The sequence below is a fragment of the Myotis yumanensis genome, unplaced genomic scaffold (genome assembly GCF_028538775.1).
Source record: "Myotis yumanensis isolate MYYU_CA2020_CCGP unplaced genomic scaffold, mMyoYum1.0.hap1 SCAF_1, whole genome shotgun sequence".
Classification (NCBI taxonomy): domain Eukaryota; kingdom Metazoa; phylum Chordata; class Mammalia; order Chiroptera; family Vespertilionidae; genus Myotis; species Myotis yumanensis.
Window position 1 is genome coordinate 169,362,824 of NW_027223752.1, and position 24,534 is coordinate 169,387,357.

The 24,534-nt window shown below is 42.5% G+C and overlaps 1 protein-coding gene across 7 annotated transcripts in view; it reads left to right on the plus strand.

Annotated features, from left to right (window-relative positions):
- The first annotated feature begins 651 nt into the window (after window positions 1–651).
- The window catches only part of SLC9B2 (solute carrier family 9 member B2), a 58,651-nt gene continuing 34,768 nt past the window's right edge, over window positions 652–24,534 (plus strand). For 2 of the 7 annotated variants that reach the window (XM_070391835.1, XM_070391885.1), the window contains exons 1-3: window positions 8,664–8,748; window positions 22,696–22,835; window positions 23,993–24,173. In XM_070391835.1, the coding sequence (XP_070247936.1) occupies window positions 22,746–22,835; window positions 23,993–24,173 (271 nt within the window). In that variant the 5' untranslated portion in view covers window positions 8,664–8,748; window positions 22,696–22,745. Of the gene's footprint in view, window positions 708–6,119; window positions 6,159–8,663; window positions 8,749–13,868; window positions 13,928–22,695; window positions 22,836–23,992; window positions 24,174–24,534 lie in introns of those variants that run through there. The other 5 variants (XM_070391876.1, XM_070391851.1, XM_070391859.1 and 2 more) reach the window with 5 other exon arrangements.

A 24,534-nucleotide genomic window follows, 5' to 3' on the forward strand; every position in this document is an offset into this window, starting at 1 on the left:
ACATATTTTTGTACAGTTCTGCATTGGTCTGTTTATGGGTACTAATTTTAAAATCTTACGCCTTTATAAACGAATACCAGAGGTAGTGTTATTGTGATGGGCATGCACGCTTAGCGTCATATAGAGAAATGGGTGTAGTTATGTAACCTTTAACTGATGTAAAGAAAATTTTGTAACTTCTCTGTACTCTGTGTATCTTGATGTCAATCTGTACTTCGGGGACCCCGACACGCTCCAGCCAAGCGTTACACCTGTTTCTCAAAGAATGTGTTGTGGAAACACTCCAGCCAGGTGTGACCCTGTTTTCCTACCGAACTTTTACCCTGCCAGTTAATGCTTTGTAGTTCTCGCCAATAAAAAGCCTTGCGGGACCCTTGGTCTGCACTACAAGCTGTGAGGCTCCCAGAGGACCTCTTAAATTTAAAGGCTCTTAAATTTAAATTCTGAGTCGGTGGTCTATCTCGCTGAGTGAACCCATAACATTTGGAGGCCCGCAGCGAGATCCCCGGCAGGGGTGAGAGGGACCCCCTATTTAAGTCAGGAGGCTCTCCGCCATTTATCGCCGGACACGCAGCGAGATACCCCACACCTGTGGGGAACGACTACCAAGGAGGCCTTCAGTCTCCGTCCCGGGTCCGAGGGAGGTGGAAGAGACTCGACCCAAAACTTTTGATTCGGAAACCGAGCCAACTGGACTCTCGAGAGAGGTAAGGAAGACCGGTCGTTAAACTGGAATTGGGACGTCCCACGGAAGGACCTATACGGAGGGCTGGACGCAGTGGTACTCCTGGTCCTGACCGGCGGCCACAACGGTGGCCAGGGTCCCTGGTTCGTGCGGCTGTAGGCTGCACCGGGTTTGTCTGTCTGGTGTTTGTTTGTCTTGGTGTCAAAAAGTCGTCTGCGAGAAACCAAGATGGCGGTATAGGTAAACACCGGAAATTGCTGCCTCCCACAACAACTTCAAAAATACAACGAAAAGACAAAACGGACATCATCCAGAACCACAGGAAGGCTGGCTGAGTGGAAATTCTACAACTAGAAGAAAAGAGAAAAGCACACTGAGACTCAGAGGAGCTGCAGAAGTAAAGTGCAGAGGTACGGAGGCTCGAGCACGCGCGGAAAGGGGCTGGTACCTGAGGACGCAGCTGTCTTTTTGAATCGGGAGGGAGTCACAAGCTCCCAACTGCTCTGAACTCTGGTTCCGGGAAGTCTCTGGGGACCCAGGGCTCATACGGGGAGAAACTGGACTGTCTGGCAGCAGGCAGAACTCGGAACTTGAGGGCGGCTTTCCCTCAGAGGTGCTTGCAGCAATTACCGGGACACTGAGACTCGCGGGCCCCTTAGGGCAGGGCTGAGAATCAGCCATAGCTGCTTGCTCCACCCTGTTGATTCCTAGACCCCGCCCCACCCAGGCTGCAGCAGAGGCTTTTGCATATGAATGCCCTGTCCCTTTGCAACCTGAAAATTACCTAACAAATTGCAGCTAGGCCAGACAGACCCAGAACTTCCAAGAGAAGGCCCAAGGCCCCACAGCAGCTTGCATTGCTTCACAGCTGGGCCTCATCTGGGCACCTCCAAACCCCAAAAAAGGAAGGGGAATCTGCAGATCTCTTCGTAGCTCCTGCTGGGTAACCTCAGGCAGAGGCTAAATTAGCACCTCCTTAGATCCAAGAGCCAGTGTACCCAGTGGTCAGAGTAGGACCATCCAGATTACAACTCCTCAGATCCTTAAGGGACACACTCAGGGGGCGGACTCAGTGAGCACCAAAGCCCCACTGAAGCAAGTCTTGCCCCAGAAGGGTGTCTTCAGCACAGAAGTTCTCCCACTGCAGACACAGCTGATTCTCACAGCCAGTTGGCCTGGAGGTCAATTCCTCCCAGTGATACCTACAACAATCAAGGCATAACTACAACAAGACTGTGCACAAAGCCCACAAGGGGGTGCACCAAGAGTGTCCACCTCAGGTAATTGGGGAGGCTGAGCTACTGGGCCTTATAGGACACCTAGCACACAAAGCCACTCTACCAACACAGGGAAGCATAAAAAATGCGGAGACAAAGAAACAGGTCACAAATGACAGAAATGGAGGAAAGCAAACGACTGGATATAGAGTTCAAAACCACGTTTATAAGGTTTTCCAAGAATTTTCTGGAAACCGCCGATAAATTTAGTGAGACCCTGGAGGATATGAAAAAAGACCAACTAGAAATTAAGCATACACTGACTGAAATAAAGAATAATATACAGAGATCCAACAGCAGACAAGAGGATCCCAAGAATCAAGTCAAAGATTTGAAATATGAAGAAATAAAAAATACCCAACTGAAAAAGCAAAAAGCTAAAAGAATCAAAAAATATGAAGATAGTATAAGGAGCCTCTGGGACAACTTCAAGCGTACCAACATCAGAATTATAGGGGTGCCCGAAGAAGAGAGAGGGCAACATTTGAAAACCTATTTGAAGAAATAATGACAGAAAACTTCCCCTACCTGGTGAAAGAAATAGACTTACAAGTCCAGGAAGCGCAGAGAACCCCAAACAAAAGGAATCCAAAGAGGACCACACCAAAACACATCATAATTAAAATGCCAAGAGCAAAAGACAAAGAGAGAATCCTAAAAGCAGCAAGAGAAAAACAGTCAGTTACCTACAAGAGAGTACCCATACGACTGTCAGCTGATTTCTCAACAGAAACCATGCAGGCCAGAAGAGAGTGGCAAGAAATATTCAAAGTGATGAATAGCAAGAACCTACAACCAAGATTACTTTATCCAGCAAAGTTATCATTCAGAATTGAAGGTCAGATAAAGAGCTTCACAGATAAGCAAAAGCTAAAGGAGTTCATCACCACCAAACCAGCATTATATGAAATGCTGAAAGGTATTCTTTATGAAGAGGAAGAAGAAAAAGGAACTCTTACCATTTGCCACAGCATAGATGGAACTAGAGAGCATTATGCTAAGTGAAATAAGCCAGTCAGAGAAGGATAAATACCACATGATCTCACTCATTTGTGGAATATAGTGAACAACATAAACTGATGAACAAGGACTGATCCAGAGACGGAGAGGTATTGATTGGACTGTCGGGCCTTGGAGGGAAGGTAGGGGAGGGTGGGGGTAAGGGGGAAATATCAACCAAAGGACTTACATGCAAGCATATAGGTCTAACCAATGGACACGGACAACAGGGAGGTGAGGGCATGAGCGGGGGGGGGGGGGGGGGGGCTCTAGGGGGTAACGTGGGGGATAAGGACACATATGTAATATCTTAATCAATAAAAAAAATATTTAAAAAAAAGTCGTTTGCTTCTGTGTGCATCCTGCTGCAATGTTTTTTGAAAAATTTTCAGGACTTCAAGGAGCGAGCTGCAGGTTCCGGGCAACCTTAGGTTGCATTTGTCTGGTTTGTTTTGTCTTTGTTCTTTGTTGTCTTTGTCTTTGTCAAAATGGGATAGGGTCAGTCATCTTCGTCAACCCCCTATCAATCAGGCCCACTCCGAATGAGTGGAAGGGGAGTTTGATCACCTCCCGGGAAGCTATAGAGCTCCCTCAGGAATTGGGAAATTGTTAGGAATTGGGTGGATTGTTTAAACTCTGAGTGAATGTCTGGTGAAAGTGTGTGAGTGTGGAGGGAGGGGGCCGGCCCTCTCCCTTCCTTTGTGTGGCTCCACGACTTCGGTTATGGAGTCCGAGTGGGCCCCAACCTGCGGTTCCGAGATTTGTCATATGGCATAACAGTGACTCACCCCCATGTGGAGGTGACCAGGCCCGGGGTTTATACGGGTGCACCTTAGCTAAGATGAATCTAAGCTCCCAAGGGACACGGCCAAGTGGGCATCTGCATGAGGATCTGTGAAAACAGGTCACCCCCTCCCTTGTCTGTCTCTCGCCACTGATCATCATGGGGTCGGGACAAAGTTTGTTTGTGTGAGACTAGCCAATTTACTACAGAGAAGGGGGACTGGATACAGCTCCAGCCTGGGCTAGTCTACTAAGAGAGTGTATAAAGTACGGGTGTTTGTCTGCCTTGGCTGCTCATTACTGGTCTGTGTGAAGTGAAAGCTACTTTGATTTATTCTGCTTTTCTGTTGATACGCTTGGCTGAACATTTGGGCTGGACCCATGATGGTCTGCAAAAGTCTCTTGCAGCTGCGAGAATTATTTTTCTCAGAGTCTTTTGTTCACTATTAAAGAGGAATCAGCCCACTGAGCTAATAAAGATTTCTGTCTATCAGTTGCTCTTACCTAGGTTGTAAATTTACTGTATTAAATTAAAGTTCTAGGGTAGATTTAAAGGTTATAATGTTAATGCTCTTGATTTGCAGAAATTCTGTGAATGGGAGTGGCCCACTTTCCAGGTGGGATGGCCAGACGCAGGGACTTATGATTTAACTGCTTATCGGGTTCACCATGTTGTCTATGGCCGGCCGGGTCATCCCAACCAAATTCCCTATATTCAAGTGTGGGTCAATATTTTGACTGAAAAACCAAGGTGGTTAAAGAGTTGCCAGAATGAGGAAAAGAAATTGGGACAGAGACAGACAATCCTCTTGGCTTCGGCCCAGAAGGGCAAAATTCCCCCTGTTCTCCAAGGTCCGGGTGAGAAGGCATTCCCCGGAGTCAGGCCTCTCCCGTATGCTCCCCCACCCACCGGTCCCACGGTGGCAAATGACCCCGATCCGGAGCCCCTGCCTCCTCCACAGCCGGTTTCCTTTCCTCCAGAAACACCAGTCCAGGACCCGGCTCCATTCTCCCCTCCTCACACTAGGCAAGGGACAGCGTATGGAGAGAGAGAGAGGGAGGGGGAGAACCTGTGGGACCCTGCAACATCTGCCAGTCCAGCAATTCCTATGTTGCCACTACGGCAGGCAGGCCCTACGGGTCCAGACGGGCAGCCCTTTGAGGTCCGTGTCCCCTTTTCTACCGGTGGCCTGTACAGTTGGAGGGGCCGGGGTCCTTCTTTCTCCCAGAACCCACAGGGGTTAATCTCTCTTTTGGAGTCCATTTTTTTTATGATTGTCAGCAGCTGCTACAAACCCTTTTCACTTCAGAAGAGAGAGAGAGAGAGGGTCAGGGCAGAAGGGAGGAAACTTGTTCTGGGTCCAGATAGACAGCCTACATACAGATTAGAGACTGTGTTCCCCTCCAGGCGACCCTACTGGAACCCCAATAGCGACAGGGGAAAGGAGGCTCTCGATCGGTATCACCAGACTCTATTGGGGGGCATCCGAGCTGCTGCTCGGAGACCCACAAACCTCTCTAAAGTGACAGAGACAGTCCAGGGGCCAAATCCTGATGCCCCGGAAAATCGGAGGGCTGTTAATGTTGCATTTGTTTCCCAGTCGGCCCCAAATATTAGGAAAAAATTGCAGAAGTTAGAGGGCTTTGAGGGGAAATCAATCTCTGAGTTGGTTGAGGTGGCCCAGAAGGTTTTTAACAATTGGGAGGACCCGACAGCAGGTTTAAACACCGGGATGGCAAAGGTCCTCCTGGCCATAAATGAGGAAAAAGGCCCAAGGAGCCGGAGAGACAATAAGGACAAAGGAAAGCCTTGCGGGAGAAAAGGAGTCCGACCCCGGCTTGGGAAAAATCAGTATGCATTTTGCAGAAAGGAAGGACATTGGAAAAAAGGAGTGCCCTGAATATGCGGGGGAACCGACTCCCTCCCGTGCTGGTGGAGGAGGTGGATTAAGGTTGTCAGGGATGCGCTGTAGTCAGCTGGCCAGCTTAATAAAGGCTCTTAAATTTAAATTCTGAGTCGGTGGTCTATCTCACTGAGTGAACCCATAACATTATGGGGCAACCCGTAAGAGACGACCACCAGAGCCAAACGGTAGAATTTAGGAGCCTTTATTCAGCTGGCCAGCGTCTGCAGTGCCAGTACCACACTGAAGCGAGGACCGAAACTGCAGCCCTGACCAGATGTAGAAGTAAGCTTTTATTCACAAAAACCGCAAAACGGTTGGCCAAACACACACAAAGTTCGTTGCTCTATTTCTCAACAAGGATATAGACTCATACCTTTGAAAGGTTAGGTTCCTGGAACCCGTCACCCCTAACTATACCGTGACATGCTCTTTTTGGCTATAAAAAATGTGAAGAGGAAGCTGTGACATTTGCAACAAAGCCAGAGACTGCGATGACCTAATTTAACTGTAAGCTACTATTGTTCCTAAGCTCTGGGGCGTTTATTATAGTAGGAAGGAGTTTGGCTCAATAATTTACATTTAAAGGAGTTTAATCAGAACTATATTGCTAATCTGTTACATAAAAGAAATATAATCAGGCATTTATACTTAATGGATGCCATCACTTACAATTAAGTACTATTTTCTTAATGCTTAACTTCTTAGTCTAACTAAAAAATATTTATTAAAATAAACAATGATATTTGACATGGGCCTAAAATAATGTAGTTAACTAACTTGGCAGTATTGTCAGTGTGGGGAATATTTCTTAGATTAAGTATAGATTTTTTTCACCAAATTCCAGGATAACAGACAAGAGGACATACATGAAATTTAGAAATAGTCTCTGGATAAATGAATATAAATGAATCATGTATCAGGAATACATAAAGAAGAAAATAAATTTTTCAAGAAAACATTTAAGTAAATTCACAGGTGATAATTCTATAAGATGATTAGAAAGAGCCTTTTCTTATTCATTTAGCTACAAGGTTTTATTTTTATTTTTTGCTACTTCAAAAGAGCAAATGGTATGATGCACATATAGAGTAGATAATAAACAGTGATAGCCTTTTCTCTTAGAACCTTAATAGTAACAAGGAAAATATTGAAATGGACAATGAACGGATAACATGTTAGGAGGAAGAATATTTTGCAGTTGATAAAAGTGAGTTAAACTGACAGCAAAGGATATTTTGACTAGCATTCCCAAAGAGTCCATTGATTATAAGATTCACTGTGAGGGTCTGGGCCAGGTGTTCCTCTACGGCAGTGGTTCTCAACCTTCTGGCCCTTAAAATACAGTTCCTCATGTTGTGACCCAACCATAAAATTATTTTCGTTGCTACTTCATAACTGTAATGTTGCTACTGTTGTGAATCGTAATGTAAATATCTGATATGCAGGATGGTCTTAGGCGACCCCTGTGAAAGGGTCGTTCGACTGCCAAAGGGGTCATGACCCACAGGTTGAGAACCGCTGCTCTACGGGATCACAGAGAGCTTGGTTTGTGACCTAGACCACGTTGCCCAGTTTATCTTGGATTTTAGTTTTCTGGTTTGTGAAATTAGGAAGTTGGGCCAAATGACTTGCATTTCTTTTAGGTGCATCATAACCCAAATGCTGTAACTTTTTATCAAGTGAAGTATGGAACACTAAAGTTTATTCTGAAGTACTTCACGCTGTGAGCGCACACACATGTATATGTAGAGCTATGAACAGATGAATTCTAAATAAACTCGATTCTACAAAATGCATTCTAACTTTAACACATGCTCCCTCGTAGTTATTTCTCTCAGAGCTAACTGTAAACTATAAAACATTATACACAATAAAAACCAAAGTAAAATTTAGCTCAATAGTTCAGTTCTCCAAAGTCATGCTAATGAAATTGGGCGATGTATCAATGAAGACCATATGACTGAAAGAAAAGGGAAAATGTGTTTCATTCCTGTGGTCAGAGGAAGCTGGATGTAACTAGAAACTTGGCCAAGCTTTAGAAGAGGAAGGGGCCAGTTTAGGAAATAATCGTGTTAGATGCTCTGAAAAAGCTTATTGGGCGGAACATAGGTTCATCCATTCTTTCCACAAAGGAGGACCCCAGAGACAAGAATGAGTGCTTTCTGTCTGCTGGAGGCATTTACTCAGCATTGTCCCTCTTGCCTGGAAAGAGGTGATTAAAATTGACACTTGCTTAAAGGAGTGAAAAACAGGTAACACATTTTAAAAATATATATATTTTATTGATTTTTTACAGAGAGGCAGGGAGAGGGACAGAGAGTTAGAAACATTGATCGGCTGCCTCCTGCACACTCCCTACTGGGGATGTGCCCACAACCAAGGTACATGCCCTTGACTGGAATCGAACCTGGGACCTTTCAGTCTGCAGGCCGACGCTCTATCCACTGAGACAAACCGGTTAGGGCTATCTCAGAAGAAAATGTAAAATACCCCCAAAGGCATGTGCGGGCATATGCACACAGTTGGTGGGTCAAAATATATACAGAGGAAAGGCAGACAAGGGAAGGTAGTTTTAAAGGTAAAATAACCAAACTGCTGATGGAAAGGTTAAACCTAAAACAAGAACAAGAAGGGCACGTGCTAAAGAAGCGACACAAGGGAGAAGAACAAGATTTTGTCCCACTTACTGGGTCACCAGAAGAATGAACCTTGATCTTCCCATCGCACAGAAGACTCCTAAAGTACAACTAAAAGGTGGCGTTTTAAGTCCGGAATATAGAGGCTTAGGGACCGATGAACCAGCCTCGGCTGCACGGCCTGCACTCCCGGCTCCTGCAGGGCCCGCGCTGCGCCCCGGCCCAGGGCCTGGCCTTGCCCCGCATCACGCCGAGCCCGGGGCTGCGCTCCCCCGCGACCTTCCCTGGGAGCTCCCCGGATGGGGGGGAGGGACGCGCTGGCCCGGCGCCAGGTTCCCTCGGCGGGGCCGCCCCGCGCGTGCGGAGAAGGCGGGGCCGCAGCCACGGGGCTCCCTCGCAGACCTTTTCGGCTCCTTTCTCAGTCGCGGGGCAGAGCCAGGGGCCAGCGCTGGAGACGCGAGGTGAGTGTCTCCGCAGAACACGGAGGGTCCGGAAAATCGGCGTCCGCGGCGGGAACTTAGTCCGCCTTGCGGGGCCAGAGACCTGCAGCTGCGCCCAGCGTTTCTGGCTGTGCGCGGAGAGGCGGCTGTGCTCCCTGCTGTGTTGTTGTGGCGCCGGGTTGCTCTTGTTTGTTGCTGCCGTGGGCGAGGTTAGCACCCTGAAGTGCTAAGAACCAGCAGATCCTACCGATGGGAGACGAGAACCACCTGCTCAGAGCGGCCGCTGAGTCTGCCTGTGGCTTCTTTTACTGACCAGGCATCCGCTTGTCATCTCACCCTAGACTCGGGTGAGATCTGTGGTCCTAAAAGGTTAATAGCAGAAAAGTACCATTTCCTTAAGCCTCCCATCGAGAAGTGGACAGCACCGGGACCTTCCTTAGCCGGGTCCACCCCTGTTTTCACTGAAAGACTGACACCCCTTTTCCCGCTCCTCTGTAAGGGACCTCGCCTGACATTGCAGCTCTTAGTACTCATGAAATCTGGCTGTTTCTCTCCAAGTCCAGAGTGAAACATCTCAATCCAGCAGACACCTCTGTGTGTTCTCTGGGCCAAGCAGGCCTGGGGATAGATTTGATTTCTTTCTGAAATCAAAGACAGCTCCTGCCTTTCAGTAGTTCCAAATCCAAAGGGTCAGAGTGTATCTAACAAGTCGTTAGGGAGTGTGATTCATGCTATACTAATGATCTGAGCAAAGTGACTTATTCACACAATGTATTTTCCAGCCTCTTAAGATCTTTAGAATTATACCCTTTAAGGTTTATGTCCTTCGTTATTGCTGTTTTGTTCTTTAGGGTTTGCATAGAAGGCCTTATAGAATAAGTGGGAAAAGGTCCGTAATGTAGGTCAGAGTCCGGGAGCCTACACTAGAAGTTACTGTGCTAGTTATGGAAGGTGGGCACTCAAATCCATTCCTCCCGCTTCCGGTGTGCCTTCTTGTCCAGGAGAAACTGGAGAGCTGAAAACACTCCCCGCACTGCTTTCCAGCTAGAGTTCTGGATGCAAAATTAAGGTCAGGCAAATAGATGACTTGCCTAAGATTTCGAAGGCAGGGGTGAGGCAGAGGCCATCTCCCTGCTATTTGGTGCTGTTTTCTGTTGGCAAGGAAGGTCCTAGAGATGTCAGGGTCCAGTCTCCAGAATTGAGGGTGTTGGCAAGGACTTACAGCCTGTGAGGGCCAGACTCGGCATTGTTGTGTTGACTCACCTGCGCTGCAGTGATCAAGAGGCAGTTGAGGAAGGTGGTGAACAACATAGTCTGTGCTCCCTCTCCAGGCAGCGTCCAGATCCCAGCTTCTTGGGGTCACGGCTACAAGTGGTGTTTTTGAACTCCACAGTCCCTGTTGGCTTTCCTAATTGTGCAAAAATAGTACACTGTTCTGTTGTTCAGTTACTAATGTTCTAGAAGTCATTCCTGGAGGCCCAGCCTAGATCCTGTACTTCTAGCCCTTTTGACAGTTCACTTGATTCCCTGTATGAAATTTCTTTCTGCTTAAAATACCTGGAGTGGTTTCAGTTTTCTGCTCTCCCTGCCTCTGATTAATGCGTTTGCTATATAGCCTCAAATGGAACCCTGAGGTTAGATCCAGAGGCTGGCAGTGATTTCAATGTCTTCAGTGGGGCTGTGCCTTCTCCAATGGCCTCAGACCCCAGGTTTGAGATTGGCCCTGAAGGCATTTGAGTGTGTTACCTATCGACTGGACTATCTCTGAAGTCTCTTACTCTACCAGTATATGTAAAACATTTCTCTGTTTAAAGCATTTGTAGAGATTGTTGAATATCTGGTTCATGACCAGTTACTTACTAGTGATAATCAGTAGGCCACTGACTCTTTGGTCAGCACACCCACCTCGGTGATAAAACAGAGTTTTCCTCTGTGGGAAAGGGCTTACATCTGTTTAAGAGAAAGGCTAGGAGCATCGTGTAGGGGGAAATGGGGCTACCAATGTATGCACTTGTGTGACGAGAGGGTGTCTCAGTATTGTGTAGTCATGTGTAGTACCTGTTAAGGAAAGCACACTTGTGATAAGTTCTAGAGTTTTCTAACAGCCTTATAAAGTAATTAAGTATATCTTGTCCATATACTAAAAGCTCTTTGCCTTTTTAAAAACCCATTTTTTAAAATTTATTTTTCTGTGGTTTATATGAAGGACTGGAAGGTCTGAATCTACCAGTGTCCCTTATCTGTGCTCTTAGTACAGTATATGCATTCTCAGGGAAAATCTTATAACAGAAAGACAAAACATTGGGAGCACTGCACTGGGGACTCTAACATGTGCCTCATACTGCTTTAAGATTTTTGTGACATAGGCATTATCACCATTTCACAGGAGAAGAAATATATCCAGACTGGTTCACTTGCCCAAAATGGCCCAAGTAGGAGGCAGTTCACAGGATTTACACTCAGGCTTTTCATCTCCATACTCCTCTGACCACTCCACATTGTGAACATGATGCTCTAATTAATATAGCCATACATAGAGTTCCCTATATGCACTTTCCTTCCCACCTCTCATCCTTTAATCATGTAGTTCCTCAGCCTGTAGTGGTCTTGATTTTATTTATAAGACTAAGTCATCATTCAAGGCTTTATTCAAGTATCACTTGACCCCAGCCAAGCAAGGCAATACTTCCTCTTCCCTGCTTAACTCTATGCCTACACTTCTCACATTATGATTATACTAGAGGCCTGATGCACGAAATTCGTGCAGGGGGCTCAGCCCTGGCAGCCCCAGCTGCCTCGTGGCCCTGCCCACTGGTTGTTCCAGAAGGTTGTTCTGTAGTCTGGTCTAATTAGCATATTAGCTCTTTATTATATAAGATTACCTAAAGGTAACGCCAACTGCTGTAACAGGTGAAATCCAGAATCTCAGTAACAATGCAATGGAAGCTTCTCTCTCCCTCAGGTAAAGCCTATTTTTCACTCATGTAATGGTATTTAGCTGGTGGCCTTCGATTCAGTGATGCAGGAACCCAACTCTTTGTATATTAGGGCTCTGCCATCCCCTAAGACTTTGGTTTCCATGCAATGGTCAGGAAAAGAGAGAGTAGGTATGTGGAGGATTGCATGATATGTTTCTTACAGGTGAGGAATGGAAGTAGCAGGCATTATTTATTCCCACATCCCATCGGCCAGACCTCAGTCACATGCCACACTGACCTGCAGGGAGGCTGGGAAATGTCAACTATCTAAATGCCCAGGGATCAGGGGGAAACTAGTTTGGTGAAGACATATTAGTCTCTATCACTCTCTTAAAGAAGAGAGACAGCATCTCAGTCACCTTTGTATCTTTTGGTGCCTTACACACCATAGACACCCAGGAAAAGTCTGATGAACTTCACAGATTGTAAAGGGCTGAGGTTGTTAGTGATGTGCCTAAAATTGAAAGTTACCACACTTCATTATGGTTGCTTAAGGAATGAGCTATTACTCGATGACTAGATTACAGCCTGTTCACTTTTGAATTCCAGCAAAAGGGATAGAACTTGGCAAGAGCTTAATAGATGTTTGTTAAATGAGTGAGTGAATGAATGAATGAGTCCTCAGAAAATAAAAAGGACAGAGTTAGTTTACATGGACTTGGGAAATACTAATTGGGGTGACTTTTAAATTAGATCTTGAGTAACTAGTAGAATTTTGCCAAGTAGAGAAAGCAAAAAAAAAAGTTATAGGCAGCAGTGATAATGGTGTTCTGTTGTTGCCTTGCTTGTTACTTGAGTAGAAATTTAGAAAACAATCAAATGCTGATAAGTTCAGCTATTTTTTTTTCATTCAGTGTTCAAACATTACAAATTCCCTTCAAGTTGTAAGAGTTGGGAAGAGAAATTATATAACCTTATAATCTATATAATCTCTGTTGACTAAAAGAATGACCCTAAAACCCTTGGCACTAAAATGTTATTTTCTGAAAATTTTTGAGAATTATCAGTACAAAGGCAGTGTTCTGATCATTCATCTTCTTTGTTGTGATCATTCATTTTTTTTGCACCATGTCAAAAGCTAGGGAGCCTGCGTAAGCCAAAGGTTCCTTGTTCATCGCTACTCTTTATCATAGCTTCGCAGAGTTGGCTCTGCATCAGAGTCATCTGTTACACAGGTTAGGCTGCTTTTGGCGGCAAGTAACAGGTTATTTGGCCATAATTGCCTTAAAAAATATAAGTTTACTTTTCTCATACAACAAAATGTTTGAAAGTAAGTAGATACAGGGTTTGTTCAGTAGCCCAATGATAGCAGGATCTAGGTTGCTTTCTATGAGCTAATTTTGACTTTTTTTCCCCATGGGTAAGTGATGGCAGCTAGAGTTCCAAGAAATTCAGTCTCCATCCACATCTCCTCCCCTCCACCCCTTCATCTTCCCCACACACAAACACACGGGCCTTTGAAGACAAAAAGAGAATTTTCCCCTTGCCTCTTTTTATTAGGAAGGAAAATCTTACCCAGGGACCTCAATAGCCTTGTGCACAAATTTCATTGGCAAGAGATGAATCATGCTTAGCCCTAAACCAACAGCTGGCAAAAAGGAATGGTGTTCCAAAGACTGATATTGACCAATCATGACTTACCCCTGGGAGTGGGGAAGGGACCCACTGGCATACCCGAGCAGCGGCACTTGGAAAGTAAGTCTTCTCAGCCACACTTGGGAAGATTCGGTCTCGGGAGAGTCTGATTTCAGTAGGTCAAGAAATAATATTTTGAACTTACAATTAAATACATTTGCCAATAATAGGGAGAGAGATCAGAAAGGAGAGAAGCCAGTATTGAGTCCTTTCTTACCTAGGCCTAACATTCTTATTTTCATGATTCAACCAAATTACCATGTCACTTAAACAAGCAGAATAGCAGTTTTCCTTTGATACGTGGTCTCACGTAGTTGGCACACCTAACACTTTTAAATAAGGTAGTTCTCATTTGGGGGAAACGCTCTTAGTCATTTCAGTAATTTCATTGTCAGGGAAATTTTAAGCCCTACTCTTTGCTTGATCTGAATTCCTCATTGTTGGGTATGGTGTAATTTGGGAAATGATCATTAGATTAGAATTGATTAACAGTCCAGAAATTGAAAGGTTTCTGTATATTCGGCATAGAAATACTGCATGAGACTGAGAACCTACATGTTCAACACATAAATGGATGAGCACCAAAGGTAGGAGATTTCCATTATTATCGTAATTATAGAGCATATAATCTATCTATATAAAAAGGCAAGCAACTGGAATGCCAGAACGACCGGTCACTATGATGTGCACTGCGGCAGCCAACTGACCCAATCGGCCCCGATCGCTGCCCCCACCTCCCCACCGCCCTCAGCCCCTCACCCAGGCCAGCCCCACCCCAGATCGACCCACATGGGGAGGGCTGGCCAGACCCCACCCATGCACAAATTTGTGCACCGGGCCTCTGGTCATTATTATAATAATTAATGAATCCTTGTGGAGAAGCTCCTTTCACTGCATGAGTCCAGCACATAGAGCACCTCCAGCAATCTATGCGAATGCTCACAAACAGAAAATAACAGGGGTAACTAGTCTTTTTCCATTTGATGATCTTGTAGCAGGAATTCAGTTGATATCATCAAGCATATTTCACTTGACCAAGAGCCTGTGGACATTTGCAAGTTGACAGCTCTTTTATTTCCTCTGGAATATTACAGAAAGTCCTTTCAAACATATATATCACCAAGGCAACCTGAACAGGAGAAGGCTGATTTAGCCAACATCTCTCCGTATGTGAACACATATTTACCAGGTACAGAGGTGATTTCCAAAGTGTGCTTCGCTTGCCAGGCAGAACAGTGGCGGGTGAACAGGGCCCCTCCAGCGCCACCTTTATCTGTCCCATTCGTTGGGTTCAGGATAAGATTTTATTGGGTAAATGATTTTTGGCTTGAAAAATATTTGAAACTACTACCGTAGAAGATTCCAGGCAGTTCCCTATCTTCTTTGTAAACCACAATAAGAAAGAAAAATTGTGACTAGTGGGATTAAGTTACCTAAAATCCAATGATCAGATGCTGTCTATGAAAAATATTACTAAGAAAAGTTGTATCATTTTCTATTCTCTAAAGCTTTAAGAATTGCATAATTCTTTGTAATGTATTTTAAATTACATAAGAAAATCTTCTCATAAAAATTCTAATACAGAAATAGAGACTGAAAATGAGAATAAAGAGAATGAAAACCCTGCTAATTCCATTTTCTTCTCCAAAGGCAACTACTGTTAATAGACTTTTTTTTTTTTCTGTGTACATACATATACTGGTGCATATATAGAACTGCTTGTGTTCTTATTTTTTTTTAATTAAATCTTTATTGTTCAGATTATTACATTAGTTACTCTTTTTTCCAACCATAACTCCCTTCAATCCAGTTCCCACCCCACCCTCGGCCCTCACTCCCCACCCACTGTCCTCATCCATAGGTGCACGATTTTTGTCCAATCTCTTCCCTCACCCCCAAACCCCTTCCACCCCCCCAAGAATAGTCAGTCCATTCCCTTTCTATGTCCCTGATTCTATTACAATCACCAGTTCATACTGTTCATCAGATTATTTATTCACTTGATTTTTAGATTCACTTGTTGATAGATGTGTATTTGTTGTTCATAATTTGTATCTTTACCTTTTTCTTCTTCTTCCTCTTCTTAAAGGATACCTTTCAGCATTTCATATAATACTGGTTTGGTGGTGATGAACTCCTTTAGCTTTTTCTTATCCGTGAAGCTCTTTATCTGGCCTTCACTTCTGAATGATAGCTTTGCTGGATAAAGTAATCTTGGTTGTAGGTTCTTGGTATTTATCACTTTGAATATTTCTTGCCACTCCCTTCTGGCCTGCAAAGTTTCTATTGAGAAATCAGCTGACAGTCATATGGGTACTCCCTTGTAGGTAACTGATTTTCTTTCTCTTGCTGCTTTTAGGATTCTCTCTTTGTCTTTTGCTCTTGGGATTTTAATTATGATGTGTCTTGGTGTGGTCCTCTTTGGATTCCTTTTGTTTGGGGTTCTCTGCGCTTCCTGGACTTGGAAGTCTATTTCTTTCACGAGGTAGGGGAAGTTTTCTGTCATTATTTCTTCAAATAGGTTTTCAATATCTTGCTCTCTCTCTTCATCTGGCACCCCTATAATTCGGATGTTGGTACGCTTGAAGCTGTCCCAGAGGCTCCTTACACTATCTTTGTATTTTTGGATTCTTTTTTCATTTTGCTTTTCCAGTTGGGTGTTTTTTGCTTCTTCATATTTCAAATCTTTGACTTGATTCTTGCGACCCTCTGGTCTGCTTTTGGGAGTCTGTATAATATTCTTTATTTCAGTCAGTGTATGCTTAATTTCTAGTTGGTTCTTTATCACAACATCGAGGGTCTCATTAGATTTCTTGAGGATCTCACTACATTTATCGGCGCTCTCACCAGTCTTCTTGAAGATCTCTCTACATTTATCGGCGGTCTCACCAGTCTTTTCGAGGGCCTTATTAAATTTATCGGCGGCTTCTAGACAGTTCTTTAAAGACCTTAAAAGTGTGGTTTTGAACTCTATATCCAACAGTTTGCTTTTCTCCAATTCTGTCGTTTGTGTCCTGTTTCTTTGTCTCGGCATTTTTTATGCTTCGCTGTGTCAATAGAGTGCCTTTCTGTGCTAAGTGTCCCAATTACCTGAGGTAGACACTCTTGGTGCACCCCCTTGTAGGCTTTGTGCACAGTCTTGTTGTAGTTAAGCCTTGATTGTTGTAGTTATCACTGTGAAGAATTGACCTCCAGGCCAATTGGCTGTGAGAATCAGCTGTGTCTGCAGTGGGAGAACTTCTGTGCTGGAGACACCCCTCTGGGGCTAGACTTGCTTTGATGGGGCTTTGGTGCTCACTTGCTTATGTTCTTGATGTGTTATTCTTGATTTGTAGTTTTCTCTCAAGTTTGAAGGAAAGATTAATGAGACTGTTCCTTTGAGGTCCTCAGCTTCATGGGTTTGGTGGCATATGTCCCAAATACTGGAAAATAAAGCTCAACTTAAGCCAACATGTTCTAAGTGTGTGGAGTTCTATAGGAAATTCTGTTTATTGGGAATGCTAAAGAGAAGCATGAGAGTTAACAGCCTTTGGGTAGTCTTTTAGAAAATATTGACCTACTCACCTACAAACAAGTGTGCAATCACAGTAGTCATGACAGCCACATCCCGTGGCTTATGTCAACTCTCATTCTTTTATTGAAATCTACATTTGAGTTGCAGAGCTTTGAATTTAAATTTATAAAATATATACAATTTTACCATTTGACACAGGATACATTTTCTTCTAATACAGTTTATAGGTTGTATATCAGTATGAATAATGCAATATATCTTGGTTGAGAAGCAAAAAAATAACAAATAACTGTTGCTTCTGTGAATAGATCTTTTAGTGTTTATCTAAATTATACCTTGCCTTTCTAGTTTTCAATATAATTTCCAGTATAAAAAATCTCTCAAAGCATCTCATTTTAACTGAATATATATTTCTTTAATCCTCACCTGAGGATATGTTGTTTTTTCATTGATATTTTTGAGAGAGAGGAAGGGTGAGAGAGAAAGAAACATTGGTGTGAGAGAGAAATATCAATCAGTTGCCTCCCATACGCACCCCAACTGGGGACCAAATCCACATCCTAGGTATGTGCCCTGACCAGACTCAAACCCGCAAACTTTTGGTGTGTGGGATGATGCCCCAACCAACAGAGCCACCCAGCCAGGGCTTAACTGAATATTTTTTAAAGAAAAACACCTTCATTCTTAGACTCTTAAGGCATATTTAAGTGGCAAGTTGTCCCTTAGCTGGTTATTCAGAATATTTAAACATTATTTGTCATGAGAATAGAATAAAAATTCTATTTCTATTCATTTTGTTATCAATATTGTGCATCCTAAATGGATTAGTAATTTTTTTGTTTATAATAAACTCTATAATATTCATAAAAATGAGAAAGAGTAAAGCTAAAATAATACAAGGTAGAAAATAAAAATACTTATATTTGCTTATAGAATGTGTTTTTAAACTTCTTGTGGAATGTGTTTTCAAACTTACAATTAACTGTGGGTATATATGAGTGGGATTTTAAACAAAATATTACAGCAAAAACTGTAAAAATATAATGCAGTGATTTGATAGAAATGACATGAAGTCAAAGATAAACTCATTCCACAAATTTTTATACAGTTTTACTATGAGGCTCTGGCTGATAATGTGTTTATTGAAAAAAGTTACTTAGCTTTTCTAGGCTTTAGTTTTCTCATTTGAATATTAAAAGAAATCAGACTACATAATTTCTGAAGACCTTCTCAACTTTTATTATTCCATGAAACTATGATGCTTAGGTACTTGGGAACCATCTATTTTCTCACTTTTTAAAAAAACAATCCTCATGTGAGGATATGTATTTATTGACTTTTTTTAGAGAGAGAAGAAAGGAAAGAAACATTGATATGAGAGAGAAACATTGATCAGTTGCCTCCTGTACACACCCTAACCTGGGATAGAACCTGCAACCTAGGTATGTGCCCTGACTGGAATCAAACCATATAACCTTTTGGTGTATGGAATGACCCTCTAACCAACTAATGTTCCACTTGGCCAGGGCCATATATTCTCACTTTTTAATTTTTCTATCCCAGACACCCACATGTCAGATCAATTATTTCCCCCACCATGGTTTATTTATTTTTTTAGCTATAATTGACATACAACATTTATTAGTTTAAGGTGTATACATAATCCTATATAATAAAAGGCTAATATGCAAATAGACCGAACTGCGGAACAACCAAACAACCGGTCGCTGTAATGTGTGCTGACCACCAAGAGGTGCACGTGGAACATGACGGGCGTTGGCCGTGATGGGATGGTGGAGCAGTTGAGCAGGGGCTCCAGACCAAGGCAGGGCGCCAGTCGCTGTCATCAGGGCGAGGCTCTGGTGGTTACTGAAAATTCTTTGCTCCCATGGGCCGTGGTCCCACCCTGTGCTCGCACCTGCTGCCGGTGCCAGCCTCATTCACACCAACTACTGGCATCGGAACCACTGCTCGCAACTGCTGCTGGCGCCTGGCCCCCGCCCTGATCGCTTGTCAGTGGGTGCAAGTGGTGGCTGCTGGTCCCAACTGCCCCTCAGGGCTTCTCCACCTCCTCCTGCTCCTGAGGGGCAATCAGGGCCGGCAGCCAACTCTTGCAGCTGCTGCCAGCACTGGAGCTGTTGCTCACACCTGCTGCTGGCACTGTCCCAATCGCTCTGCACTGTCAGCAGGTGCGAGTGGCCTGGTGTCATCAGCATGTGGGAGCTAGGCTGCCGGCAGACAGAGGACCAGGGGCCATGGCAGGAGGGGCTGGGCGGGGGCACAAAGGATGGGCTGAGACTCGCCCCTGTGCCCACCGCAGTCTTGTGGCCCACAGTTCCTTTCAAGGTGCACGAATTGGTGCACTGGGCTCCTAGTAATTTGATATATGTATATATTGTGAAATGAGTTGTACAACAGTTTAGTTAACATTTATCATATCATGTAGTTACAATTATTTTTCTTGTCATGAAAACTTACAAGTCAAATCAATTTTTAACAGGTCTTTTGAACCTTCTCTGGGACCAAGGATTTTAAAAGATATACGTGAACACAATGAAAAAATAATTAAGGTCCCTAAGCTACCATATTTCACTTAAGCCAACATTGTTGAAAAATAAAACATTTCACTTAAATTATTCTTCTGGATAACTGGCACCTATTTTCTTGAATACAATTTTTTATTTTAACATTCTCTTTAAAGAAAATCTCTAAACTGTACTGTATATCTTAATGCCTTTTAAAACAAAATATTTCCATATCATTTTTTTCTTTTCATTTTCTTGAAGATGTAAAATTACCTTCCTAAGCATCTGTATTATACAGGGGATCCTTCAGGGCCAGTTCAGGTATGAAGGTGTCTTACTAAGGGTTCATTTGGTGGCAGGTGACAGAAACCCAACTCAAACTGGTAAGGAAGGTATTGGCCAACTTCACAGAAACAGATGCTTCCAGGTGTACGGACAATGTGATTATTAGTTTGGAGTTTTCTTCCCTTTCCATGTGAAGAATCTGCTTTGTTCTGTGGTCATTTTGTTCTCTGGAAGGCTTGCCTTGTATATCACAAGAATTGTCAACAGTCTGGAGCTTAGCAAAAAAGCTCTTTTCCAGTGGTTCTAGCAAATACCTTACATCTCACCCTCATTGGTGAGGCATGGGCCACACGCTCATGATTGAAACAATCAATGTGATTGGGAGGGAGTTCCCCCATTGGCCAGCCTCTCTTGTCTCTGGAACATTGGTGAAGCATAGAGATTGGGGAGGTGAGGATGACAGTCCCTCATGAACCACATGGATGGGGAACAGGGGAGATGGGGCTTCCACAAAAGAAAATGAGTGTTCTGTGACCCCAAAAAAGGGGCGAAGCAGGTGGGAAATGCTTGTCAGGCCAAAGCTTCAAATATCCCTTATGGAAAAGATATTTATCCCCACATTTTGTAGCCTTAGATTGCTATCTTTTTGGTCTCTCGCTGTCAGCTGTTACTCATGCTGCTGTCAGTTTGCCTCTATCACAATCTCTTCCTACATTTAACTTATAATATCTTCCAAAGGTTTAGAGATCAGAGGGGCAAAGTCATTAGAATTGTTTTCAAAATAAGAGTTAACGGGCTCAGAGGTGAGGCCTCAAGTGTCTCTCTATGAGTAAGGAGTATACACTTTTTACTTTTTAATGGATTTCATGATATTTCTTATGACCCTTTAAAGGGCATTTTTGCATATTTTCTGATATTTGTTTATTTATTTGAAAAACTGCCTTCTTAACAGAGCATATACCATTGTAATTTCAAGAACCAAGGACTATGAGCAGTAAATGCCATGGACATGGTTGCTTTAAGTAAAGGTTATACTTTTGTAATTTTCCTAAATTTAAGTGGTTTTCTAAAGTGAGACTGGTGGTATGTGTTCTTTTGAAAATGGAACCATAACAAAATAAAAAGTGCTGACCAATTATTTATAAGTTGCTTTCCTGGACTTACTAGAATACTGGTACTTTATTTTACCTTTCTCCCTGCAATTCCTCTCTGATCTCAAATACGTACTTTGGTTTCTATGGTGGAGAGTATAGGGAGACAGAAAAAAATAATTTTTAGAACACAAAACTGTGTTAACACCTACAGATAGCATATACTGTGCAACATTCCAAGTTTTGATTATGTTAAAAAGAACCACAATGTTAATTAAATAAAAATTTTAAAGCTTCATTTTAGCCAGTAGTTTATATCTACTGTAAGTAATCATTTGTACTTGTTGGCTATTTTAAAATATTCTTCATAAGTGGTGGAATTGGCTGATTTGGGGAATTTCATAAAGGAGGTTAGTCTAGTGACACTGCCCCAGAGTGTCTATGTAATTCTTCTAATGAGAGAGGTGAAGAAATGACAGTGGTGTTATTATATCCATCTAATCAAGAAGTCAGCCTCGAAAGAAAGAGGTAAAAAGCATGATAAAGAAAATCAATGGGATTGAGTAGTAAATTCTTCAAGACTGGTGATACCTTGTCATGCTTAATAGGAAAAGCAAAAAGATTCTTAGAGAATTACGATTATTAGAAAGAAGGCATATGAGTGGCTAATAACCAACACTATTGAACGCTTACCATATGTATGGTTGGAACAACTCTAGCCTCCATTGTATAGAAGAGGAATTAGTTATAATTTGGTGGATGATGGAACTGAACTTCAGGCCCAGGTTCGTCCAACTCCAGAGCCAGCAGACCTCTAATAGTGGTATAAACAATTTCCTCAAAGCTTGGCAGCCCAAGACCGATGTAGCAACTCAAGGATGTCACCAAGGAACCAGCTCCTCCTGTTTTACTTATGTACTATCTGTGGTATAGGACCTTTTAATCTCATGGTTGAAAGATGGGTGCTGGCCCTCCAGCTGTGTACCTCCATTCTAGGAAGAAGAAAGGGAAATATTAGAGGGTAAAGAGTAAACATTATGATCCTTGAAAGCCTTGCCACATTGTTTGGGAATGAAATTCCCCCGAAAGACTCCCACTTATATCTCATTACAAAGAACTGTGACCCATGGCCACCTCTAGCGGCAAAGTGGCTAAGAATTGGAGTACTTGGCTCTCAGACTACATAGCATAGAAAGCCCAGGGAGAAGGGATTGAAGTGGGTGCTTTGGAGGTCTGCCTTACAGGTTTTTTAGTTATTTTGTGTAAGTTTATTTTTTCTGGGATACTATGAACCTATGGAGAACAAAGAATATATTTTCATATCTGAATTGCCCACACTAATGGGCAAGTGACTACCATAGCACTTATTACAATATCTAAGACATTATGGCTACTCAAATCAATGTTGTTGGTGGTGGGGTTTTTTTTACCTTTAATTTAGAAATAGCAACCATGCAAGAATTAGTGACACTAGTTTCTCTAAAAATGATGGAATCCATAGATTTCTCTCTGGTGAGCCATTTCCTCATATCAACGTTGGAAAATTACCTGGAGGTTTTCTGCTTCATCAAAGCAGAGAAGACAATTAAAGGTAGTATTACTTGGAATATTTGAAGTATAAATCACAAAAACAAGGTGGAAAGAAATCATAGAAAAGTATGATGGTCAACAAGGGCTTTTTCAAGAGAGGTAAAAAGATAAGAATTAGAATAAGATATTGTAATCAAAGAAAAGATTAACGATTGAAAACTAAGAATAGTCTAATTTAAAATATTTTAGATGTTCAGAGTTCTAAGGGAAAAAAATAAGTACAAGTCATTAGTTTAAATTGCTCAAATTGCTGTTTAATTTATTTGTTTAAATCTCAGATTGCCAAAATAGGGAAAATAAATAAATAAATCTCAGATTGCCATTCTCTATCTATCCTGTTTCTCCTTCAGAACAGATCCTGTTTGTTGCCCCTCTGTCATCTTATTCTTAATTATAAATCATGGGGGATGAGGATAAAACAGTTAAACATGAAGATTTGGAACCATCCACAGGGGTGAATCACACAACCTCTGCGTATCAACAAACACAGGTAAATCTGCAATCACATGACGTTCATCCCAACTATTTCCTTAAGGAAAGGACTATATGTTTCCAAATCTATGATAGAATTGTTTTCTTTTCATTATATCACTCAGTTAACAATTCTCCCTGTTCTTTAATTTTTTATTATGTTTTTATTGATTTCAGGAGGAAGGGAGAGGGGGAGAAAGATAGAAACATCAATGATGAGAGAGAATCATTGGCTGCCTCCTGCACGCCCCCTACTAGGGATCCAGCCCACAACCCCGGCATGTGCCCTGACTGGGAATCAAACTGTGACCTCCTGATTTATAGGTTGAAGCTCAAACACTGAGCCACACCATCTGGGTAATTATTCCTGTTCTTAATCCCCCAAACTCATACAGTCCAGGGTAGGTGTGACTACCAGTTTTCCCAGATAGTCATTAACAGCTGGCCCAACATAAGGCTAGAAAAATAAAGAGCCTGTGAAATTCTTTATGTTCCCAGTCAAACCCTTACTATATCTAGTAGTTTTTTTGTTGCTTAAATTCAAGCAGATGAATAAGTGAGAATTGATTTTCACCAAAGATAGTTATCTTCTTCTGGATTACTTTTATATATTTACCAGCTATTGCCTTAAATCATATCTTTTTGTTTGTTTGTTTTTAATCCTCACCTGAGGATATGTTTTATTGACTTTTTAGAGAAAGAAGCAGGGAGAGAGAGAGAAAGAGGAACATCATGGGAGAGAGAAACATGATGGTTGCCTCCCATACGCACCTTGACCAGGGATGAACCCACAACCTAGGCATGTGCCCTGATCAGGAAGCAAACCTGCAACCTTTTGGTGCATGAGACAACTCTCCAACCAACAGAGCCACTGAGCCAGGGCTTGAATCATATCTTAATAGGCTCATTTTTAAACCTAGGATTGTAAAACATAATGAACTTTTATGTGACTCAAACATTTATAATGAGACAAATAATGACTCAATGGCAAATATACCCAATATAGTTCTTGTTCCAACTATTAGCTGATTAATAATAAAGCCATCCATTTCCCAGTACTAGCCTTGATTCTAGCAATGGGAGTTTGATTTGTGATGTGATGGCTCAGTAACTTAAAAAAATGTATAACAAATATACAATTTTAAGAATTTTTTCTAAAAATTTCTTTAAACACAGGAGGAACCTGTTACAAACCAAATAGGATTAGATGAAAGTGAATCAACTGAAGGAAGTAGTGTTATGACCGGCAGTGGAAAAAGACTACAAGAAACATCAACTGAACCAAATCATTTGCAAAGACTAAGGCAAACATTTGCTTGCCCTCCACATGGCTTACTGGATAAAGTAATAACAAATGGTATGTAAATGGTAAGGATGAATTCAGAAACAGAGGGTAAAACACAAAGTTGTTATATAATGGGAGATTCTAAATAATATGGTTTAAAGGACAAAAAGAAGTTACTTCTCTCTCACAAAAAAACTACTAGGTGAAAAATTCACAACGGTAAGTTGCTCTGCTCCACACAGTCATTCAGGGGCCCAGGCTGAAGGGCTCCACCATGTTTCACACCAGGTCATCACCATTCCAGACGCCTGGAAGAGGCAAAGAGCAGGGATCGAGGACCTTTTCCTTTTCTGTATCTGAGTTATTTCACAGGATTATGTTAGGGCTCCAATAAGAAAAGTGATTGAGAAATTGCTTGTAAACAGAAAAGCAC